Source organism: Panicum virgatum, chromosome 8N (genome assembly GCF_016808335.1).
Source record: "Panicum virgatum strain AP13 chromosome 8N, P.virgatum_v5, whole genome shotgun sequence".
Classification (NCBI taxonomy): Eukaryota; Viridiplantae; Streptophyta; class Magnoliopsida; order Poales; family Poaceae; genus Panicum; species Panicum virgatum.
In genome coordinates this window covers 10,696,223-10,717,832 of record NC_053152.1, presented here as the reverse complement: position 1 = coordinate 10,717,832, position 21,610 = coordinate 10,696,223, and the positions used below count along the sequence as shown (strand labels likewise).

The 21,610-nt window shown below is 44.1% G+C and overlaps 1 protein-coding gene across 4 annotated transcripts; it reads left to right on the top strand.

The window, feature by feature from the left end:
* Positions 1–9,849: 9,849 nt before the first annotated feature.
* On the top strand, positions 9,850–20,960 carry LOC120685290. Of its 4 annotated transcripts, none has more exons than XM_039967121.1 (2): positions 9,850–17,472; positions 20,452–20,960. In XM_039967121.1, exon 1 carries the CDS (start codon positions 12,553–12,555, stop codon positions 13,696–13,698), a length of 1,146 nt encoding a protein of 381 aa, XP_039823055.1. In that variant the 5' UTR covers positions 9,850–12,552; the 3' UTR covers positions 13,699–17,472; positions 20,452–20,960. The 4 variants fall into 4 exon arrangements, with proteins under 4 accessions (XP_039823055.1, XP_039823052.1, XP_039823053.1 ...); XM_039967118.1 differs by having other exon boundaries at positions 20,321–20,960; XM_039967119.1 differs by having other exon boundaries at positions 9,850–17,481; positions 20,321–20,960.
* The last annotated feature ends 650 nt before the right edge of the window (positions 20,961–21,610 follow it).

Sequence of the window (21,610 nt, the reverse complement as noted above, 5' to 3'; positions counted from 1 at the left end):
TTCCATTCAAGTGATTAAATATCTATAGTACTCCTTTATATAAACACGTAGAGATAGATTACTCACTTGTTCTTTTGTTAATAAAGATATGTCAGACACATATATATGGATGTGCGGTGCAAAATAAAGAAAAAAACTATGCAAAAACATATATGGTACTTGGTAACTAATGTCGGATTTAAGATAAAAATGAGTGTTGCATCAGAATAAGATATAACGAGATAAATAAGAAATTTTGGCCAGGAACACCCTCACATTTATGTATGAATTTCTAAAAAAACGAGTCTGTTAAAATTACTAGCCCGTGCATAACATGGTTTCACAGACCAGTTATTTTTGTTAGGATTAATTAGTTTAGTGATCAAATAGATAATTACAACATTAGTAACCGCTCCCGGCAGTTCCCCCGTAGGAGTCACATAACACCGTAGAGACACCTCTTCACCAAGAGGCACCCCTTGGGCTTCTATATATTGTACAGACACCGTTCAACAAATATAATCCACTCGTAATAACTTTTAAATATACATGAGTGAGACAGTTGATACTTGTTGCCATCTGTATATTGAATTCCTACAAGCGTGGAATCGGTTCACAATTTTACCCTTAAAGGTATTTGTATTATTGAAGTTATTAATTGAAAAGAAACAAGCCAAACGAAAGTCAGTCAACTAAATGTTTAACATCAGAAATAACATTTAGAAATTCTTTGTGTAGCACTTCAAATGTTTTACTTTTGCATGTGTTTTCCTTTTCGTACCAAAATAGCAAAAATACTCTGTCTGAATTGAAATATTTTGTTGGGTTGGCATACTAGATACTGATGGCATAATGATTTATTAAAGTCTAAGAAAAAATATATCAATAGTAATAAGGGCAAGGTCGATAGTATATGGTTCAACGCTGCAACATCTGGCGTCCTTTCTGACAAGGGGGCTGCGGTCGTCGTGGCATCGCCAGGCTGTTCCGAGCCCAGAGCAGAGGACGTCATGTGAAAAACAGAGTGTTTATAAGCAACAACTGGAATCATGGAATAACTACTCAAGTGGATTCAAATACATACTATTTTGACTTCCTCGAGACCAATTTTGTTTTCTTCTCCAAGACCTAGCGGTCTTGATTAGTGACCTTAGGTGCTCATTCAATCTTTTTTATTCAAAATTTTGTACTACTTTTTCAAAATCAGATCTTATTTTCAAGAAATAGTATAAAATTTTGAACTAAAAAGGATTTCAGGGGCACCTAAGGGTCACCAATTAACACCCTCAGCCTTAGGCACCGAAGTGGCACCCCACGGCAACTGCAGCTGCAATTGCGCTAGCCGAGGGTGACTTTGAAAGTGATCGGATCGTGTGCTCTAGCCTAAGAGAGGGAATGGGTGAATTAGTCAACTTAAAAACTAGACCTATGGCTCCAACTAAATTGCATAATATTAAACTAAAACAAGTTATCTATATGTGCAACTAAGGTTGTTCTAGTGTGAAACCTCTATTCCAAAAAAGTTTACCAACCTATAGTCTTTCCTATTAAGAAACTACTCTATAAAAGTAAAAGCATACAAGAATTGCTAGTAATAAATGCGGAAATTTAAGGAGCGGGATAGGAGAAAACAAACTCTTGATGTGGGTGTTTATCCCGTGGTTCGGTTAGCCACAAAGGCACACCTACATCCATGTTATTGTAGCACTCACTAAGAGTATTGTTACTCGGCAATCAAGTCTCTTCTGTGAACAAATCACGGTCACCTTGATCCTGGGTTCCACTAAGGAGCTTCTCCACAAAAGATGGGGATCTCCACGTCCCCAACACAAAGATTGTCCATGCCGCTCCACACCAAGTCGGAGGGTCGTCGACGTTGCCGGCGAGCTTCAAAGCTCCAAGGGGTCGGCGCTCCAAGTTCTTCTTGTTTGGTTCCACAAAGAACAACAGCACTAAGCCTTGCTTGTTGACTTTCTAAAGAGCTAACCTTTACATAACACTCTCAAAAATGTGCTAAGGACTAAAGATATGAACGCTAAGCTCTTGGATGGCTTGGAAATGTTCTTGGGTGTGTGTGTGTGATGTTATTGAACTCCAGCAACTAAAAAATGACCGGGGGATCACATATATATAGGCCTCCAGGTCGATAGAGCCGTTAAGAGCCGTTGGCCACTTTTCTGCGTAGCATCGGATAAACTGATGAGGTGGCACCGGATCATTCGGTCAGATTGAGCCACGGGGTAGCCGTTGGGGTCTCTGACAGCTGACGTAGGAGGCACCGTATAAACCGATAGCAGGGCGTCGGTTCATCCGGTGCGCGTCGGATCATTCGGTGCTGAAGGAATCTTCAGCTGACTGCTAACATCATTACTCAGACGCGTTGCACCGGTGCTCCTTCGGATTATCCGGTGCTGAAGGTTTGGCTTCAGCACGTTTAACATCGTCTCTAGTACACTCTCCGGTGCTTGCTCCGACGCTTCCTTTTGACACCGTCGAATCATCCGGTGCAACTGGACCTTCTCCACATGGCCTCTCATCAGTGCACCAAAATGCACCGACGCAACTGCGTCGGTTTATCCATGCCAACTGGATACTCCGGTGCCTAGGCGTCGGATCATCCGGTGCTTACTGAAAATGTAGAACTCATACATTTCGACCTTTCTTTGAATTCTTTCTTCGTGTTTTGCTTTGCTTGGCCTTTTTGCTTCATCTCTGGGATCTATTAATATTCACTTGACAAATTCATTAGTCCCATTGATTGTATTGTTACTAAATCACCAAAATCACAAACAATGGCTTAATGAAGCCATTTTCCTTACAATCTCCCCTTTTTGGTGATTGATGACAACACAATCAAGGCAAGTATAAATTTTATAAAAATTAACAAATTTAACCACTTATACTTGCTTGGATGCTTACCATCATCCAATGTTGACTTGGTCTCCCCCTAAAACCATCATCCCCCTTTGTTTTTCCCAAATTTGCTACTTCTTCTTCTTTTTCTCCCCCTTTGGAATCAAAGTAGCTCCCCTATGGGTGATGCTCATTTCTACCTTGCTTATCCAAACTTCTCCCCCTTTGGAATCAAATCACCTAAAAAGGCTTTGCAAAATAATATAGCTCAAAGGGAAAATGTTAGTAGCCTAGAGAGTTAGGCTCAAGAATCATGATCCAAATGTATGATACCAATGAAGATACCAATTTATCAATTACTAAGATGGACCACAAAATCACGAAACTAGCATGACATGAGCTAACCTTTCCACAAAGTATGTGCACAAAATGATAATGTGAAAATCAAGTGCACAACTAGTCATTTTGGAAGAGAAAGCTTAGATCATATCATGCACGGAGGTAGCTCAATAAAAACAAAGAATTGACAAAGATACCAATTGAATGAGTTTAAGACCATGCATACCTTCGGAGGGGAATCTTTATTTACCTTGCATGTACCAATTTTTAAAAGGACTTGTGCCAAAAGATAGCAATTGAAATTGAATACCAATTGAAAGTCTTTGAAGTGAAGAACACTTGGTACACCAAGATGAGCAAATGTATGAGCACATAGTCTATGAACTTAGATATGGAAATTTAGTTCAATAGACCATGGCTCAATACGAGACTACAAAAGATAAACTTATAAATATGTTAGTCTCAAAATCACAAATCATAGGATGAACTCCCCCTAAATGTGTGCATTTAGTGTTTGAATCACCAACCAAAGTATGCACATTGTTTATGACAACAATGGGAGTTTTACCCTATAACTTGTGTTCATGGTACACAAATGAAACACATATCTCATGAAGTCCATGTACCACGAAGGGTAACTTTGTGTAGTTTTCTACACACTTATCAAACCATGTAGATTGCTCATGGATTATAATCATGACACAAGCAACCCACCATATATAACACTAGGTGATGCAATGCAAACAACCTAGCAAGAGTAATGGAGGTACATGATGCTTGAATTGAAATTTAGCTACCATTACCTTATGGGAGACTTGGGCAACAAATGTCCAAGTTATGAGTTTAGCTTCTTAGGCTTAAACTTTCTCATCATCTTGTAAGCTAAGCCTCCAAATTCCCCGTAGCCGTTCTTGGGCTTTAAGTCTCCTTTGGAACCCACACCATTTGAGGCCCCTTCATATTGGTGATGACATCCTTGGGCACCTAAATGGAGTGATTCCAACTCCTTCCTTGCTTCCCAACCTTGTGAGCAACCACCTTACCATTTGTCTTTTTTTTAAATCACATAGGAGGTGCTAATGTTTTTATTCCTCCGGTTGGGCTTGGTGTAGATGAGAGAACTCTTGATTGTGAGTTTCTTCTTGTTCTTCTCATCCGAAAGCTTCTTCTTTGGTTGAGAACACTTGTTGGACTTATGGTCTTTATGATGGCACTTTGAGCAAGTCACGGTGGACCCCTTCTCAAGCTTCTTCATCATGTCTTCACGGTTATCTTGAGAAGGTTGGACATTGCTCTCTATGCCCTTGCCCTTCAATCTAGCCAAGTCCTTCATGAGCCTCTCTACCTCTTGCTTGAGCTCATCATTTTCTTTGGCAATGAGGTCATCACATGATTCTACAAAAACATCCTAATGACATTTCTTGTTGCAAGAGTTGGAGGTTTCCAAAAAGTCATTAGTATCATTAATACTCTCAACTTTTAATTTAAGCTCTTCATACTTCTCGCTAAGAAATTTGAATTTGCATGACAACTCTTCATATTTTGTAGCGAAAATAGCATTAAGATCATTAAGAGCATTAAGGTTCTCAATTTCTATTGCTTGATTCTTAATAACTTTTTGGTGCTTATGAATAAGTTCAAGAAGTTCATCATATGAAGGAGAATCGGAGTCATCATCACTTACATCGCTTTCCATACCTTGGGCCATAAGACAAGTGTTTGATGATGATCCCATGTTGGTGCGGGTGGTGAATTTCTTGCTTGATTCATCACTTGAGCTTGCGCTTGATTCTTCACCACCGCTTATCCATTCACCAAAAATGGCAAAGGACTCATGTTGAGACTTTTTCTCCTTTTTTTTCTTTCTTCTTCTTGAATCTCCTCTCAATCTTCATTTGTTGGTGATGAGGCCCATCCTTGAGAAAAACCATATACCCCATTGAGTTGATTTCTTGCAAGCATTTGTTCATCTTCTTGACTTGCTTGTAGAGGTTGGGGTGCATTGGCTCTTTTTCATCATTTGAGGAGCTTTGGCATGCCTTCTCTTCTTCCTCTTCACTTGAGCTACCTTTGATAGCTATCTTCTTCAACTTCTTGACTTGCTTGCATGCAAGTGCACTATGTGTTGGTGAAAAAGGTGGTGCTCTTGGCTTGATGTCATGATGTAGCTCATGGGCGATCACCTTGTTAAGAACATGATTTGGTGTCATTGTATCTAACTCCTTCTCATAAAGCACGGTGATCACCAAATCATATTCCGGCCTCCATAGTGAGTGAAGGATCTTGCGAATGAGTTCCATATCATCGATTTTTTTCACACCTAAAGAATTGATCTCATTCTGTAACGAACATGGCACCATTTATGCCATTTCGAGTGATTTTGGTGATCGTATGACAACGCAATCAATGGGACTAATGGTTTTGTTAAGTGTACATTTCTAGATCCCAGAGATGAAGTAAAAAGGCCATACAAAGCAAAACATGAAGAAAGAACTCAAAGAAATGCTGAATTGGATGAGTTCTACTGAAATCAGTAGCACCGGAAGAACCGATGCCCATAGCATCGGTGCATCTGATGGTTGTCGGAAGATCCAACGCCCTAGCATTGGTGCAGAACTGAGCACCTCTGGAGATCAAGTGAAGAAAGAAGTGAAGCACCAGTTGAACCGACGACTTCAAGATAGGCATTGGTGCATTCAACGTACCATGTTCCAGAGACGATGTCAAGCGAGCAGGAGCGAAGTCTTCAGCGCCGGTTGAACCGGTGGTACGTCGGAGCAAGGTGTCGGAGCAATGACGTCAGCATGGGCAATGGCTACAAGATGATCAAGAGTCACCGGTTGAACCGACACCATAGCATCGGTTCAATCGATGGGTGCCAACTCAGCTGCAGAAGCGTCAGAGAATCCAATGGCTAGTTTTAGCTTGTGAGTGACCGGAAGAACCAATGCAGAAGCACCGGAAGTTCCGATGCCCACACAGAAAAGCTACTAATGGCTACAAACAGCTAGTTCGACTTGGAGGCCTATATATATGAGCTCCCCCGGCCATTTGAAGTTTGTTAGAGTTGCTGGACATCCCACTCACATCCAAGAACACCTCCAAGCCATCCAAGAGCATAATGATCAAATCATTAGTCCTTAGCACAAGCTTTGTGAGTGTTAGTGCTAGGTTAGCTCTTGAGTGAGTGATCAAGCAAGGTTTAGATCCTTGTGCTGTGGTTCTAGAGTGAACCATACCTGTATCTCGGTGCGCCGGCCTCCTTGGAGCATTGGTGGCTCGCCGGCACGTCAACGACCCTCCGGCTTGGTGTGGAGCGGCGTCGACAACATTGTGCGGGGGACGGAGACCCCTCCTTCGTGGGCAATCTCCCTTAGTGAAGATCGGGATCAAGGTGACCGTGATTGTGTTCACGGAAAAGACTTGATTGCCGGAAGCGATACTCTTCGTGAGTGCTTCAACAACGTGGACGTAGGGGCGCCTTTGTGGCAATCCGAACCACAGGATAAATCCTCGGGTCGAGAGTTCACTTCCTCTCATCCCTCCCTTTAAGCTTCCGCATTTCATATTGCAACTTGTGTGCCTTTATTTTCATAGAGTAGTATCTTGATAGGATTGACAATAGGTTGCTAAACTCTTCTGGGATGAGGGTTTTACACTAAGGTGAACCGTAGTTGCACATCTAGATAGCTTGTTTTAGTTTAAGTTTTGTGCAAACTAGTTGGAGCTATAGGTTAAGGTTTTAATAGTGCCTAATTCACCCCCTCCCCCTCTTAGGCTAAAGCACCCGATCGCTTTCACATTCACAAGAACATTTAATCGTGAGTACATAGATTCAGCATTCTCATGATCAAGTTGCTTGAGACTATTGAGTTTATCTATGAGAACATGGTATTTTTCCTCTCCGATATTTTTTGTGCCCTCATGATTCTCACAAATAGTTTTTCATAAATCCTTAGCATTTTCACAAGCAAACACACGATTAAACACGGTGTTACCAAGAGAGCATAGAATAGCACATTTTGCTATAGCATCGTATTGCTTCTCTTGTTGACTATTGCTCTTCACTCCATTACTAGTTACCCTCCAAACATTTAGGCCCTTTGCTTGGAGGTGAGATTGCATCAAAATCTTCCATCGTTGGAAGCCTGTGCCATCGAAACGTGGAGGAGGTCCTAATGAAACCATCCCTTCCCCAAAAGAGCTAACTCACTAGGCGGTGAAGCCTAACCGATCAAGTGAGCTGGTTTTCACAATTTGCCAATGGAATTGGCGTTCTTAGTGAAAGAAGTGAGTCCCGGCTCTGATACCAATTGAAAATAATCGGATTGTGTGCTCTAGCCTAAGAGGGGGAGGGGGTGAATTAGGCAACTTAAAAACTAGACCTATGGCTCCAACTAAATTGCATAATATTAAACTAAAACAAGCTATCTATCTGTGCAACTCAAGTTGTTCTAGTGTGAAACCTCTATCCCAAAAGAGTTTACCAATTTATAGCCTTTCCTATCAAAAAACTACTCTATGAAAGTAAAGGCATACAAGAATTGCTAGTAATAAATGCGGAAGCTTAAGGAGCGGGATAGGAGAAAGCAAACTCTTGACGCGGGTGTTTATCCCGTGGTTCGGTTAGCCATAAAGGCACACCTACATCCACGTTGTTGTAGCACTCACTAAGAGTATTGCTACTCGGCAATCAAGTCTCTTCCATGAACAAATCACGGTCACCTTGATTCCGAGTTCCACTAAGGAGCTTCTCCACAAAGGATGGGAGTCTCCACGTCCCCCGCACAAAGATTGTCCACGCCACTCCACAACAAGTCGGAGGGTCGTCGACGTTGCCGGCGAGCTTAAAAGTTCCAAGGGGCCGGCGCTCCAAGTTCTTCTTGTTTGGTTCCACAAAGAACCACAGCACAAGGGCACTAAGCCTTGCTTGTTCACTCTCTAAAGAGCTAACCTTTACACAACACTCTCAAAGTGTGCTATGGACTAAAGATATGAACACTAAACTCTTGGATGGTTGGAGATGTTCTTGGGTGTGTGTGTGATGTTCTTGAACTCCAGCAACTCCAAAATGGCTGGGGGATCACATATATATGGCCCTCCAAGTCGATAGAGCCGTTAATAGCCGTTGGCCACTTTTCTGCGTAGCGTCGGATAAACCGACGAGGTGGCACCGGATCATCCGGTCAGACTGAGCCACATGGTAGCCGTTGGGGTCTCTGATAGCTGATTTAGGAGGCACCGGATAAACCGATAGCAGGGCGTCGGTTCATCTAGTGTGCGTCGGATCATCCGGTGCTGAAGGAATCTTCAGCTGACTTCTGACGTCATTACTCCGAGGCATTGCTCTGGTGCTCCTTCAGATTATCCGGTGCTGAAGGCTTGGCTTCAGCGCGTTTGACATCATCTCTGGTACACTCTCCGGTGCTTGCTCCGACGCTTCCTTTTAACTCCGTCGGATCATCCGGTGCAACTGGGCCTTCTCCACGTGGCCTCTCATCAGTGCATCAAAATGCACCGACACCACTGCGTCGGTTTATCCGGTGCCAACCGGATACTCTAGTGCCTATGCGTCGGATCATCCGGTGCTTACTGAAAATGTAGAACTCGTCCATTTCGACCTTTCTTTGAGTTCTTTCTTTGTGTTTTGCTTTGCTTGGCCTTTTTGCTTCATCCCTGGGATCTATTAATGTTCACTTGACAAACTCATTAGTCCCATTAATTGCGTTGTTACTCAATCACCAAAATCACAAACAATGGCTTAATGAAGCCATTTTCCTTACAGACTTCTCCCCAGCGCGGCTCCAATTGTAGTCGGTGTCGGATTTGTCGAAACCGAGGGCACGTTCCACCCCAACTCAACATCATCCCCGGTAACTGGAGTCTCTACCCTTCGCTTTGGAAGCTTGGCGTTCACATTGGCAGGACTATAACAAAGAAAGGTCAGGTACTCAAAGAGCTCGAAAAAAAACCCCAACTTGAGGACCAGTGGTGGTCATCCTTGTGTGATGAGTGATTGACAACCATGTGTGCTGATATTTTCCTTAGTTGTGAAGTGCAGGTGCAGGGTGCGACGTGGCGGTCGACGGCGCATGGTGAAGGCCAAGTGAAAGGTTCGGGGATGAATGTGAGTAGACTTAGGCCGAGGAACCCGAAGATGCTGGGCGGAGTCATGGATGGACCACATGGTGCACGGATTGACAAGGGAGCATGAAGGAAGGATGCGGCGACGTGGGCCGAGTCGGCAAGGACGACGACGAGTCAAGTAGGCAGCCCGTGCGGCGGATGCGCGCGAACGACTCGAAGGCGTCAAGGTGCGGCGGGAGGTCCGACAAGTGCCGGCATCGGAGAGGTTGCGTGGCGGCCAAGCGGAGACAGATGGTTTCGATGGTTTGGGCCTCAAAACCATCAGTGGTGTCTGGTTTCCTGGTTTCGGACGCAAAATCAAGGGCAGACTTGGCGCGGTCAAGGTCCACGGAGGACACGTGGCGCCATCGCGAAGCTTGCGTCAAGGCGAAGCGAAGTCGTGAAGGCGGCGTGTCCATCCGATGCTCCTATTAAAATCTGGATGGTTTTGCCCCTGCGTGGGTGATTATCTTAATTACTTCTATAGGGGTATTTTACTCTTTGTTTGGGGTTGGAAGATAAGATTTAGGGGGTCACGGTTGGACCAAGTCTTGCTCTCCCAATCTAATTCCCGTCACCCCCCTTCTCGTGCTCTTTCTTCTTCCTTCCTCCCTGTTCCCTCTCCACTTTATAAGGATAGAAATTTCCATGGATCCTTGAGACTTGGTACTGCAAATAGATGGGAAAGGAGGCCCTCTCCTCCTTGTGTCCTTGTCTTAGGGGACTGAGACTTTGCTTCTTCTGGATCATTTCTGCCTTTTCACTTGGCTTGTGGATCTTTTGGAAGAAGTTCTGTTCATCTTCTGTTTTAACTTTCATGCTATCAGATTTGTGCAGAGTGTTGTCAATGCACTCATCAAGGGGGAGATTGAGGACCAGTGGTGGTCATCCCTGTGTGATGAGTAATTGACAACCGTTGTGTGCTGATGTCCTATAGGGGTATTTTAGTCTTTGTTTGTGGTTAAAAGATAAGATTTAGGGGGTCACGGTTGGACCGAGTCTTGCTCTCCCAATCTAATTCCCGTCACCCCCTTCCATGCTCTTTCTTCTTCCTTCCTCCCCCTTCCTTCTCCACTTTCTAGGGTTAGAAATTTATATGTATCCTTGAGACTTGGTACTGCAAATAGATGGGAAAGGAGGCCCTCTCCTCCTTGTGCCCTCCGGGCTGTTGATTCGTTTCGATTTGTGTTCCTTTTGGTCTTGTACTTTTGGATCTTGTCTTCTGTTTGTGAGCAGCAGTTGCTGAAGCTCAGCGCTTGCAGGCGGCTTGCGCGACGGGCAGAGAACGCGCAGTAGGAGCGTGCAGGGAGGTGCTGTGAGAGTGACAGCCAGACGGTGCGCAGCGAGGCAGCGCCTCGGTTCTTGGTCGGTGCCGCGAGCAGTGGATGGTAGGCGGCCGGTGGTGGCACTCGGGCGCTACGGCAAGGAGGAGAGCACCTGATTGGTGCTGCTGAGCTCGTGGGCCAAGGAGCGGCAGTGTTCCCAGCCGGCTGGTGCGAGGGCGCGCATGGAGGAGTAGGCCAGTGAAGCGGCCCTTTGCAGCAGCTGGCCGACGAAGTAAGCATGGTTCTGTTTTGTTTTTCTTTCTAGCATTTAATTTCTATTCTGATGATTAGTATCTCTGTTAGTCACTTGGTTGATTGACTTTTGTATTAACTAGTCTTTGCCTTCCGTTTGTTCTTTAATCTTAGCTTGCTGATTTAGCTAGTTCTAATTAGTGTTAAATCTTGCTAATTGCTTTTAGACGCTTGCATGCTTAGTTGTCTTGTGTTGTTTAGCTTTTGTTAGGGCTAAGTTAAAAATAAAAACAAAACAAAAAATAGAGTCTGTTGTGTTGGTGCTAGTTAGATTTATTTTCTATGATACTTGCTTTTGATTTACCTATACTATAACCTTTTGCTCGAGTTCTTGAAGTGTTCCCTTTCTGGTGATTGCACTCTGATTAGCTTTTGTGCGGTTGCGTGAGTAGGCATGTTACGTTTGTGCTTTTCACCGCTTTGCTTCCACGTGTGTGAGTATTCCTAGTGCCGATAGCCATCCTGAGCTATGCGGTACTGATACTCACTTTTTGAGGTGTGTTGGGTGAAATCGGGATCATTTCTCTCAGATTTGAAATCAGATTTGAGGCTCCCATTCACCCCCCTTTGGTCGCCTGTCCGGTCCTTGAATTGGTATTAGAGCCGATTAGGATCATTTCCTTGCCTTAATCGGTTCTGTGATCCACTATGGCGACCGCTAAGCGTGTTTCCTCGACTTCGCCTCCTCACTTCGATGGGTCGGATTACCGATATTGGAAAACTCGCATTAGAGCCCATCTCAAGAGTATAGGAGCTGGAGTTTGGGAATTACTCAGGATGAGACCTACGCTATCCCTCTTGTACACATGAGTCAAGATGACAAGGACAAATACTATGCGAACAACAAAGCTGTTGACATTTTGCTTGCGAGTTTGTGTCGCGCTGAGTTCGATCGAGTGGAGGATCTTGTTCTTGCCAATAAGATTTGGTCCACACTCCAGAAGTTTCACGAGGGTACAAATCAAGTGAAGCTCGTCTTTTCAAGTCATATCGCTGTGAGTACGAGAACTTCTCACATTTGCCCGGCGAGACCACTGATGCCCTTTTCCAGCGCTTTCTTGCAATTGTGAACAAAATGAAAGCGAATGTCGCTGTTTTGCCCTACATTGATCATGATCAGGCAATGAAATTATTGCACTCTTTGGATAGAGGTGTGTGGGGCACCAAAGTTGATGCTATTATTGAGTCTGCTAGTTATGAAACTCTCTCCACCAATGATCTTTTCTCCAAGTTGAAATCAACTGAGGTTGATATTCAACTCAGAACCAAACATGAGGGTCATGCAAAGGATCCTAACTCCTTGGCCCTTTGTAGTAGGTTTTGGATAGGCTGCTAATGCTAACTCAAGGCCAAGTGCCTTTTCTTTGTCTGCTTTACTTTCTGTGACAGAGGAGCAGCTAGAGGAGATCGTAGATGATGAGCTCGCGCTGTTCGCAAAGAAGATAAATCGGTTCAGCAACAACCGCAAGAAGAGGTGGAGGAGCAAGAACACCTGCTTCGAGTGTGGTCGGCTGGGTCACTTTGCTGCTGACTGCCCGAACAAGGAGAAGGGCAATTACGACTCCACAAGTACAAGTCAAAGTCCCCTGACAAGAAAAAGAAGAGACACAAGAAGGGGAATCATGAGAAAAAGAAGTACAAGGAGGAGTTCCGCAAGCAGCGCGCCTTCGCCGCTGCTATGAGCGACCACGATGACTCTACTACTTCCAGCGACACTTCCAGTGACTCAAGTTCAAGCAAAGAGAAAGTCGTCATCGAGCAGAAGAAGAAGGCCACCCAGAACTTCAACGGCCTCTGCAACTTCGCCGCCAACAGGAACTCCGACGGCTATTGCCTGATGGCTAAGGATTCTAAGGATGAGAAGAACGACAACAACAGCGATTCTGAGCATGAGTCTGAGGTGAGAACTTATGATGAACTCATTCTTGAGGTTGAGTCTCTTACTTATGCATTGGATAATCGCAACAAGCTCATTAAGGACACCAAAGTTAGGCATACTCAATTTACGATTGATTTGGAAAATGCTGCTAAAGAAATTGAGTTGCTTAAATCTGCTGTTTCTGAACTTGTTGAATTGAAAGCTGCTCAATCTGAAGTTGCTAAAAATGTTTCTACTGAATGTTCTGAATGCACTACTCATATGCTTGACTTAGTAGCTTTGCAATCTAAGTGTGCTGCTTTGGTAGAAGAAAGAGATGTTGTTTTGGCTTCTTTGGATGAGTTTAAGGCTAGCCGTGTTTTGCCATCTCCTTGTGACGCTTGTCCCACTCTCCAGAGTAAGCTTGATGAGGCTTGGGCTAAGATAAGAGAACTTGAGAAATCAAGTGTTCCAGAGTGCAAATTGTGCTTAGCCCGAGTGAATGAGCCAAATGAGTTGCGGGCTATCCAAACTTTAACTGAGGAGGAAAATGAATATCTGGGAACTATTTTGAGTTGGGTGTCTAGTAGGGAACCACAACTAGGCATGCTTTTCAGTGAGTTCAAACGGCATGGTGGTTTTGGGGTTGGTAAGATCATTGAGCATTTGAATCATCATTGGGTTTATGGGCTTGTCGGTGAGTGTGTTGAGAAGAGGGACACCCAAGCTTTCACTTCCAAGCCTATCCCTACCAAAGATGGTGTATACACTGAACCGCCTCCAAAAGCCCCGAAGAAACCTATCTGGGTAGAGAAGCCAAACCACTTAAAGAACAAGCTTGATACTCTCCCAGATATTGCCCATCAACATCCAAAGCCACAAAGAATGCCTAGACCTACTGTGTGGATTCCGAGTGGCACAACCTCAGATGCTAAGAACAGTCCTCCCTTTCAACCAAAGCCTTAGCCAGCTAGTAAATCAGAAGCTTTTACCTTTCCTGTCCCACAGACCAAGAAGCCTGAACCCAGAGTGAACCCACAGCCTGAGAGAGTGAGGTTTTGTTGTGAGCACTATGGGAGAGATGGTCACCTAGCTGAGTTTTGCTACCGTCACAAGAGAGCTGAGAGACAGGAGCACCAATGGAGGAACCAGGACTTGTACCACCCTGTCCATGGTGTACATAAGCCTAGGCAGTTTTCTCCTATGAGTGGTGCTAGGAGAGAGCAGCATAAACGTGAAGGAGAGAGACATGAGGGTTCTAGGCGTGATCAAAACCATGGTCAATTTTGTTTTAGGGGTCACAGCCGTAGCTTTGGACCTCCGAGGTTCGACATAACAAGTTTTCCCCTGCGTGGTGGTCGCCCTCAAAGGAGAAGCGATTTTGTGGATGTGACTAACCTGACTGTTGAACAAATGGCTTGACACTGGTTTTTTACACATTTTCCTAACCCCAGTGTGGAGTCGTTTGCTCGTTCTTTTCCACATTTTTGAGCAGGACGTGGGGTGGAGAACATGAGGCTCGATGGAACTTGATCTTTGCCTGGAGATGATCAAGACTTGATGGTTCTTCATGCCTTTTGCATGTGGCCCTCATCAGGCCTTTTTTGTACACTTTGTATAGTGAGTTTTTCTTTTGTATTCTCTTATCCTCTCTTATGTACCATATGCTTGTTTTGCTTTTGTATCATGCTGTGATATACCCTGGTAGGCTAGCCACCTTTCATTGTTAGCATGTGTTTTCCTCTCATATATCTTGTCATGCTAGCTTTGTAATATATGTTGGTGGATTAGTCACCTTTTCTTATTAGCGTGTGATCCTCATGAACCTCATGACATGATCTCTTATTTGCTTCTTTTTGTTAAAATAACATGTGTTTCTTTTGGTATCTCTTTGTATAGACTCCTTTTGTAACTAGTTGACATGTTTGGAAGCCCATGCTTTTATTCATTTAATTGGTTTCATGTCACAATGCTTGAATCCTTCAAAATTGATATCTTCATTCGCATTGTTTAGTGCGGATTGAGCTTTAACTTGCTTCTGAGCTTGTCATGTCTTCATGTTGCATTTTGCTCTTTCTTTGAGTTCTCCCTCATTTGTAATTGGTTTTGGAGTATTTTATTTGGCTTTTGTGTTCTCTCCTTTTCCTAGCTGTGTATTGGCTAGTTGTCTTTGTTTGAGGGGGAGCTCAGCTTCATTTGAGGGGGAGTTTGGCTAAGGACCAGTGTTGGTTCTGGTATCCATTTTTTATCACTTAATTGGTATCAAATTTTTGGTCCTTCAATTGATATCTTTTCCTTGGTACTCAATTGGATCCTTGGATGTCCTTCATTCGCTTTGGATCATTTCCAAATTTATTCCAAGGTTTAATCTTACTCCTCATGAGTTTTCTTTACCTTGAGCTGAGTCCTGTCTCTTCCAGCTTTGTAATTGTTTTTTGTATCATTTTGTACACTTGCCTTTTCTTTATTGGTTTGGATCTTTTTTTTTTGTATACTACTTGTACCATTTACTTGCATTGCATCTGTATATCCTGCATTAGATTCATACTGAGCTTCTCTTATATACCTTAAGTATTTATATATATATGCTCTTGTGAACTGATGCTTTAGATTGTGGTGTTGGTGCAATGCATTGCTTATGCTCTTGATGGTATGAGATAGAAATCTTGTGAGCTGAGCTTTTAAATTGAATTTGAATCATATCTATCTATCACCCGTGAGTAGCTTCTTGTAAAGTTTTACTCTTGCTTAGGTTGCTAGTGTTGTGATAGCTTATGCTTGGATGCCTGTTTCTTTACACATGGCTTATTATTGTGCATGCTTTGTATTCCTTGGGGTAGTTTTGATGTTGAGCTACACTTGTGCCAAGGGGGACCTCATAAACCTTGGTTACATTCATGTTTTATCTTAAAATTGGTCAAAAAATTATAAAAAAGCATATGAAATGCTTGATTACATGCTATTTCAATTGCAAATTGAAAAACCATTCACCAGGTTGCTCTGCTGTTACATGTGCTTGCCATAGAAGTAGGCTCATGGTTTCAGTGAGTTTGGATATGAGTAGGAATACATTGCATGTGTTAGCAATGATCTTATGTTGAGAACTTGTCATCCTTGTATGAGATCTTGTGAACTAGTTGATCTTTGACAGAGTGATCTTTTTGCTAGTTGCTTGCTCATGTGGTCATATATATCTTAAACATGCTTAAAGCTCATAATCATGCTTTTGTCTCCTGATTATATCATAATATCTTCGTGATGGCTTTGACTGCTTGTTTTTGGCCCGCTTCTCAAGTTTTAGTTCACTTGTAGCATATTTCAATGCTTTTGGTTTATCTGAGAAGCTGTGTAGGTTGAACCCTTCTTGTCATGCTTTGTATTCCCTTTGCATTGTTGAACCTTGATGGATGCATTGTCAAAAAGGGGGAGAGAATTGCACAAATCATACTTCAGGAGAGATGCATCATTCAAGGGGGAGCTTTGCTTACATTGTTTTTGAAAGGGGGAGATCTGTTTCAGGGGGAGCTTTTGTTACTTGATTGATTCTATTTTATCACATGATTGGTGTTGAGCCATTTCTACCTTTTCTTAAGGGATCATGTGATTTTATCTCAGTCGTGTCAAGCCTTTGCCCTTGTCTTAGGGGACTAAGATAGTTTGAGCTTTTAAGCTCTGTGTTCGGTTTGTGCTTGATCGATTCTATTTGTCACATGACTGGTGTTGAGCCCTTTCTGCCTCTTCTTCAGGAGTTCATGTGATTTTGTCTCAGTCGCGTCAACCCGTTGCCCTTGTCTTAGGGGATTGAGACTTTGCTTGTTCGATTTGTGCTTGAACAATTCTATCTTATCACATGATTGGTGTTGAGCCCTTTCATGTGATTTTTGTCTCGGTTGCGTCGAGCTGTTGCCCTTGTCTTAGGGGACTGAGACTTTGCTTCTTCCGGATCGTTTCTGCCTTTTCACTTGGCTTGTGGATCTTTTGGAAGAAGTTCTGTTCATCTTCTGTTTTAACTTTCAGGCTATCAGATTTGTGCGGAGTGTTGTCAATGCACTCATCAAGGGGGAGATTGAGGACCAGTTGTGGTCATCGCTGTGTGATGAGTGATTGACAACCATTGTGTGCTGATGTTCTATAGGGATATTTTAGTCTTTGTTTGGGGTTGGAAGATAAGATTTAGGGGGTCACGGTTGGACCGAGTCTTGCTCTCCCAATCTAATTCCCGTCACCCTCTTCCGTGCTCTTTCTTCTTCCTTCCTCCCCCTTCCCTCTCCACTTTCTAGGGTTAGAAATTTCCATGGATCCTTGAGATTTGGTACTGAAAATAGATGGGAAAGGAGGCCCTCTCCTCCTTGTGCCCTCCGAGCTATTGATTCGTTTCGATTCGTGTTCCTTTTGGATCTTGTCTTCTGTTTGTGAGCAGCAGTTGCCGAAGCTCAGCGCTTCCAGGCGGCTTGCGCGACGTGCAGAGCACACGTGGGAGCAGCGTGCAGGGAGGTGCTGCGAGAGCGACAGCCAAACGTTGTGTGACGAGGTAGCGCCTCGGTTCTTGGTCGGCGCCGCAAGCAGTGGATGGCAGGCGGCCGGCGGTGGCGCTCGAGCGCTACAGCAAGGAGGAGAGCACCTGATTGGTGCTGCTGAGCTTGTGGGCCAAGGAGCGGCAGTGTTCCCAGCAGGCTGGTGCGAGGGCGCGCATGGAGGAGCAGGCCAGTGAAGCGGCCCTTTGCAGCAGCAGGCCACGAAGTGAGCATGGTTCTGTTTTGTTTTCCTTTCTAGCATTTAATTTCTATTCTGATGATTAGTATCTCTGTTAGTCACTTGGTTGATTAGCTTTTGTATTAACTAGTCTTTGCCTTCCGTTTGTTCTTTAATCTTAGCTTGCTGATTTAGCTAGTTCTAATTAGTGTTAAATCTTGCTAATTGCTTTTAGACCCTTCCATGCTTTGTTGTCTTGTGTTGTTTAGCTTTGTTTAGGGCTAAGTTAGAAATAAAAACAAAACAAAAATTAGAGTCTCTCGTGTTGGTGCTAGTTAGATTTATTTTCTATCATACTAGCTTTTGATTTACCTATGCTATAACCTTTTGTTCGAGTTCATGAAGTGTTCTCTTTCTGGTGATTTCACTCTGATCAGCTTTTGTGCGGTTGCATGAGTAGGCGTGTTTCGTTTGTGCTTTTCACCTCTTTGCTTCTGCATGTGTGTGCTTGCATCGGTGTGTGAGTATTCCTAGTGCCGATAGCCATCCTGAGCTATGCGGTACTGATACTCACTGTTTGAGGTGTGTTGGGTGAAATAGGGATCATTTCTCTCCGGTTTTTCGAAATCGGATTTGAGGCTCCCATTCACCCCCCACCCCCTCTAGTCGCATGTTCGGTCCTTCACAACTCAGTAGAGAAAAATGGAAATTCAGAAGTACTCTTACTTGTCCTGCTTATCGTCGTCATCACCATCTGAGTTGCTGATGATGGCTTTCCATTTTCCAACGGTGGTCCTTGTCTTCTTAGGAAGGATAGATGGGGCACCACCACCGGGAGAACTTGTGTCACCTTATTAGGCATTCGCCTGCCTTTTCCTCTTCAAGTCAACCAAGGGCTAACCATCATCAGCACTTTCTTCATCCTCAGCTACCTCCTTGGCACCAAACTCAGGGGCTACAGGGCATTGTACCCATGGCAGCGTGTGGCAAGGACAGTCAATATCCGTCAAAGGAGGTATGCTCCTGTACAGGTTGACATCATCCTGCTGTAGGAAGATCAACAGGAGTTAGTATAAGCAACTCTCAGTGCTGGAAAAAGTAGTATAAGCAACATTATAGCTCAGGCATAAATGGAGCACAGTCGACATTCAAAAGCACTCTCCTGATGCCTTCATCTTGGGTTAACTTCTCTGTAGAAAACTAGGATGGGTCCTTCAATTCAAGGTACTTGAATCCAAGATGAGTACGGTTGTTGGAGAGGCCGGCGACCACCCGGGCGATCAGCTAGTGAGCACGACGATCGGCCCAGCGATCAGCTGGTGATCGCGACGATCAGCCGGCGATCACACGAGAACTCACGGAACACACACGCGAACTGGACACAGGTGATTTTGGTGCTGCAATGAAGCTGCAGCTTTTTGGGGTTTGCTTTCTCCTTTTATTTGACAATTACAACGAGCGCATGAGCACTTCTCTCGCCGCGCACTTGCCGCATCCATCCCCACGACGCGCGACGGATGAGCACACAATGGCCCAAAGACTCGGACGCCACGAGCTACCCTCGCCACGCCCGCCTACGCGCACGGGATCACACAACAGACCATGTCCTCGTGTGCATGGACTCTACCCAACAGAAAAACAGCTTAGCTAACTAACATGTACAACAAGCTAACTTAATGTGTACAAGATTTGACGAGGCTAACAACGGTTCTGCAGAGGTTGAAATGGCTTGCCAACCCAGGAGAGCATAACAGATGCCCCGGTGACGCCCTGCTGCTTGTGAACACTGATCAACTTGAGTAGGTCATTGACCTGATCCATATCTGCTTCAGGAGTTCCCTTCAACCACTTTATTCTACTTTGAGTGCCACATTGGTTCTTTCCGGAAGGGCTAGCTTATGATTTCCAATATAAAACCAGCACTCCAACTGGGTAGACTACTCAGGAACTTGTCCTCAATGTACAACTTATCCATCCCTTGCCTAAGCTGGAGCCCGGCTCCTCACTACATGGACCTTAGCCTCGCTGGGCTGAGCCATGAGATGGAAGAGATTGCGGAAAAGATTGAAATGTGGTTCGATGCCAAGAAATGCCTCACAGAAATGGATGAAGATGGCAATGTGAAGAATGGAATTTGGGATTTAGATGGTGGATCTGTATCCCGTAATAGAAAAGAAGGCCTCGTAAAATATTAGAGGCAGGAAGGGCTAGTCTGCGCTCAACATAATGTTGGAACAACACTATCTCGTTCGTCAGCTCATATGGTGTAGCATCTATCCCAGCTGGACACCACTATACTACTTCTCTGGACTAGGGAAGGCCCTCATCAACAAGACTCTGAAGATCGGCTTCACTTACTCCTTTTCCAAATGCCCTCGGATGATTCCTTCGCCTTGCCCTTCCGGCAGCCTTCTTGCCACCCATCTTCAATGTCATGAGTTGATTCACTTAGGGGCTACGAAGTGGCGCGGCGGAGGTGCGCGCCAGAGAATACGAGTACTAGCGAATGGTTCGCTAGTGGGGAAACAGTGGAAGAATTTGATTTATATCTGGATTGGGAATGGAGGTTGCGGCGCTGGGAAGATTGAGAGCTGGAGTAGTGAAAAGTGAAATGGAGAGATTTACCTTAAGTCCCCGTGCGGTTAAATAACCGGTGGAAGGGCAAAAGGGTTATTTCCTAGAAGATGAAATGTTTTTTTCAGGGGATAAGATCTGTTTTGAGCGATAATTGAGGGCCCACTTTGGGAAGTTATTTGTTTAACCATTTTTCTAGAAATTTTACCCTAAAAAGTGGTTTTTTTTCAAAATTCTAAATGAATAGCCCATTTTAACCATCAAAGCAGATTGCTTTAGTATTCTACGAATGCGTGCATGATGTTTTGGATTCTTTTTCTAGGGATTTGGATTCTAGGCTCGGGAGCTTTAGGACACATGTCATCAATGGTTTGATTTTCAAATTTATTTGGAAGACAAAGAAGATTCAAGACTCAAAGTTGGACTAATTCTTCGATTCAACCTATGGCTCAGGGACTACTCCATATGGAGTGCGATTTTCATCGCACCCGATATATAAAGATTATTTCTGAAGATTTAAAATCCACTCGGACAAGATCATTACACAGCCTCGAAGCATTCAAGGAAGTACTCAGAAGATGCATTCTAGGCTAAGTTCAAGGAACTCGAAGACGACTTCATAAGCACTTGAAGCCTACACTACTCAGCTACTAAAAACTCGTGGGCTTGTCAAACCTGGGCCCACGCGATAGCTTATGTGGTACAGATCTGTACGGGATAAGGGATGGGGCATGTCCCATACCCTGACGTTGTGTAAAGTACTCGTATACGAGTAGGACTAGTCGGTACAGAAGGAAACTACTCGAGTAGTACTCGGGTAGGACTCCTAGGCTAGTATCGATCTAGGGTTTCCATGTAACCCTGTCCCCCTAGACTTTATAAGGGCAGGCAGGGACCCCCTCGAAAGCATAACCTAACCTCAAGCAATACAAACCATATACAGGATGTTGAGTATTATGCAACTCGCGGCCCAAACCTGTCTAAATCTTGTGTTGCTCGCACCATCGTGTTCCTAATCTCGATGATGCCTTGCCTACAATCTACTACCTTAGGGTATCCCTAGGTAGGCTTGGCGGTAAAACATCGACAATGGTGCATGCGCCACTCTATGGGAAATATGTGGAGGTGTTAGAAAAAGAAGAAAGTAATTGGGAGGCTTAAATTGCTTTGTTCTATGCACACAGAGAAAGATTTTCAAGAAAAACTTGTAGATTTGGAGAAGGAGATGAACGAGACAGCCAAGGAGTGGTTGAAAGGGGAAATGGTGGACAAGGACAAATGGGCTCTTGCTTATGACGAAGGTGGGAAGCGGTATCGTATCATGACCACAAACAACTCTGAGTCATTGAACAATGTCTTCAAAGGTATTCGATCAAGACTGGCTGTAGGCATTGTGGATTACTCATTTGAAAAGTGCAACGAGTACTTCGTGAATAGATGGTAGAAAGCACACAATTTGTTGGATGATGGTCAACATTGGGGAGAGATCGCGGATGAACATCTAAAAGATGTCTAGTCATGATCGGTGAACCAACTTGGAGCGCCTTACAGGCTAGAAAGAATGATTTATGGTGTCAGAGGAGTATATGAGGTGAGAGTCATGGAGAACGCC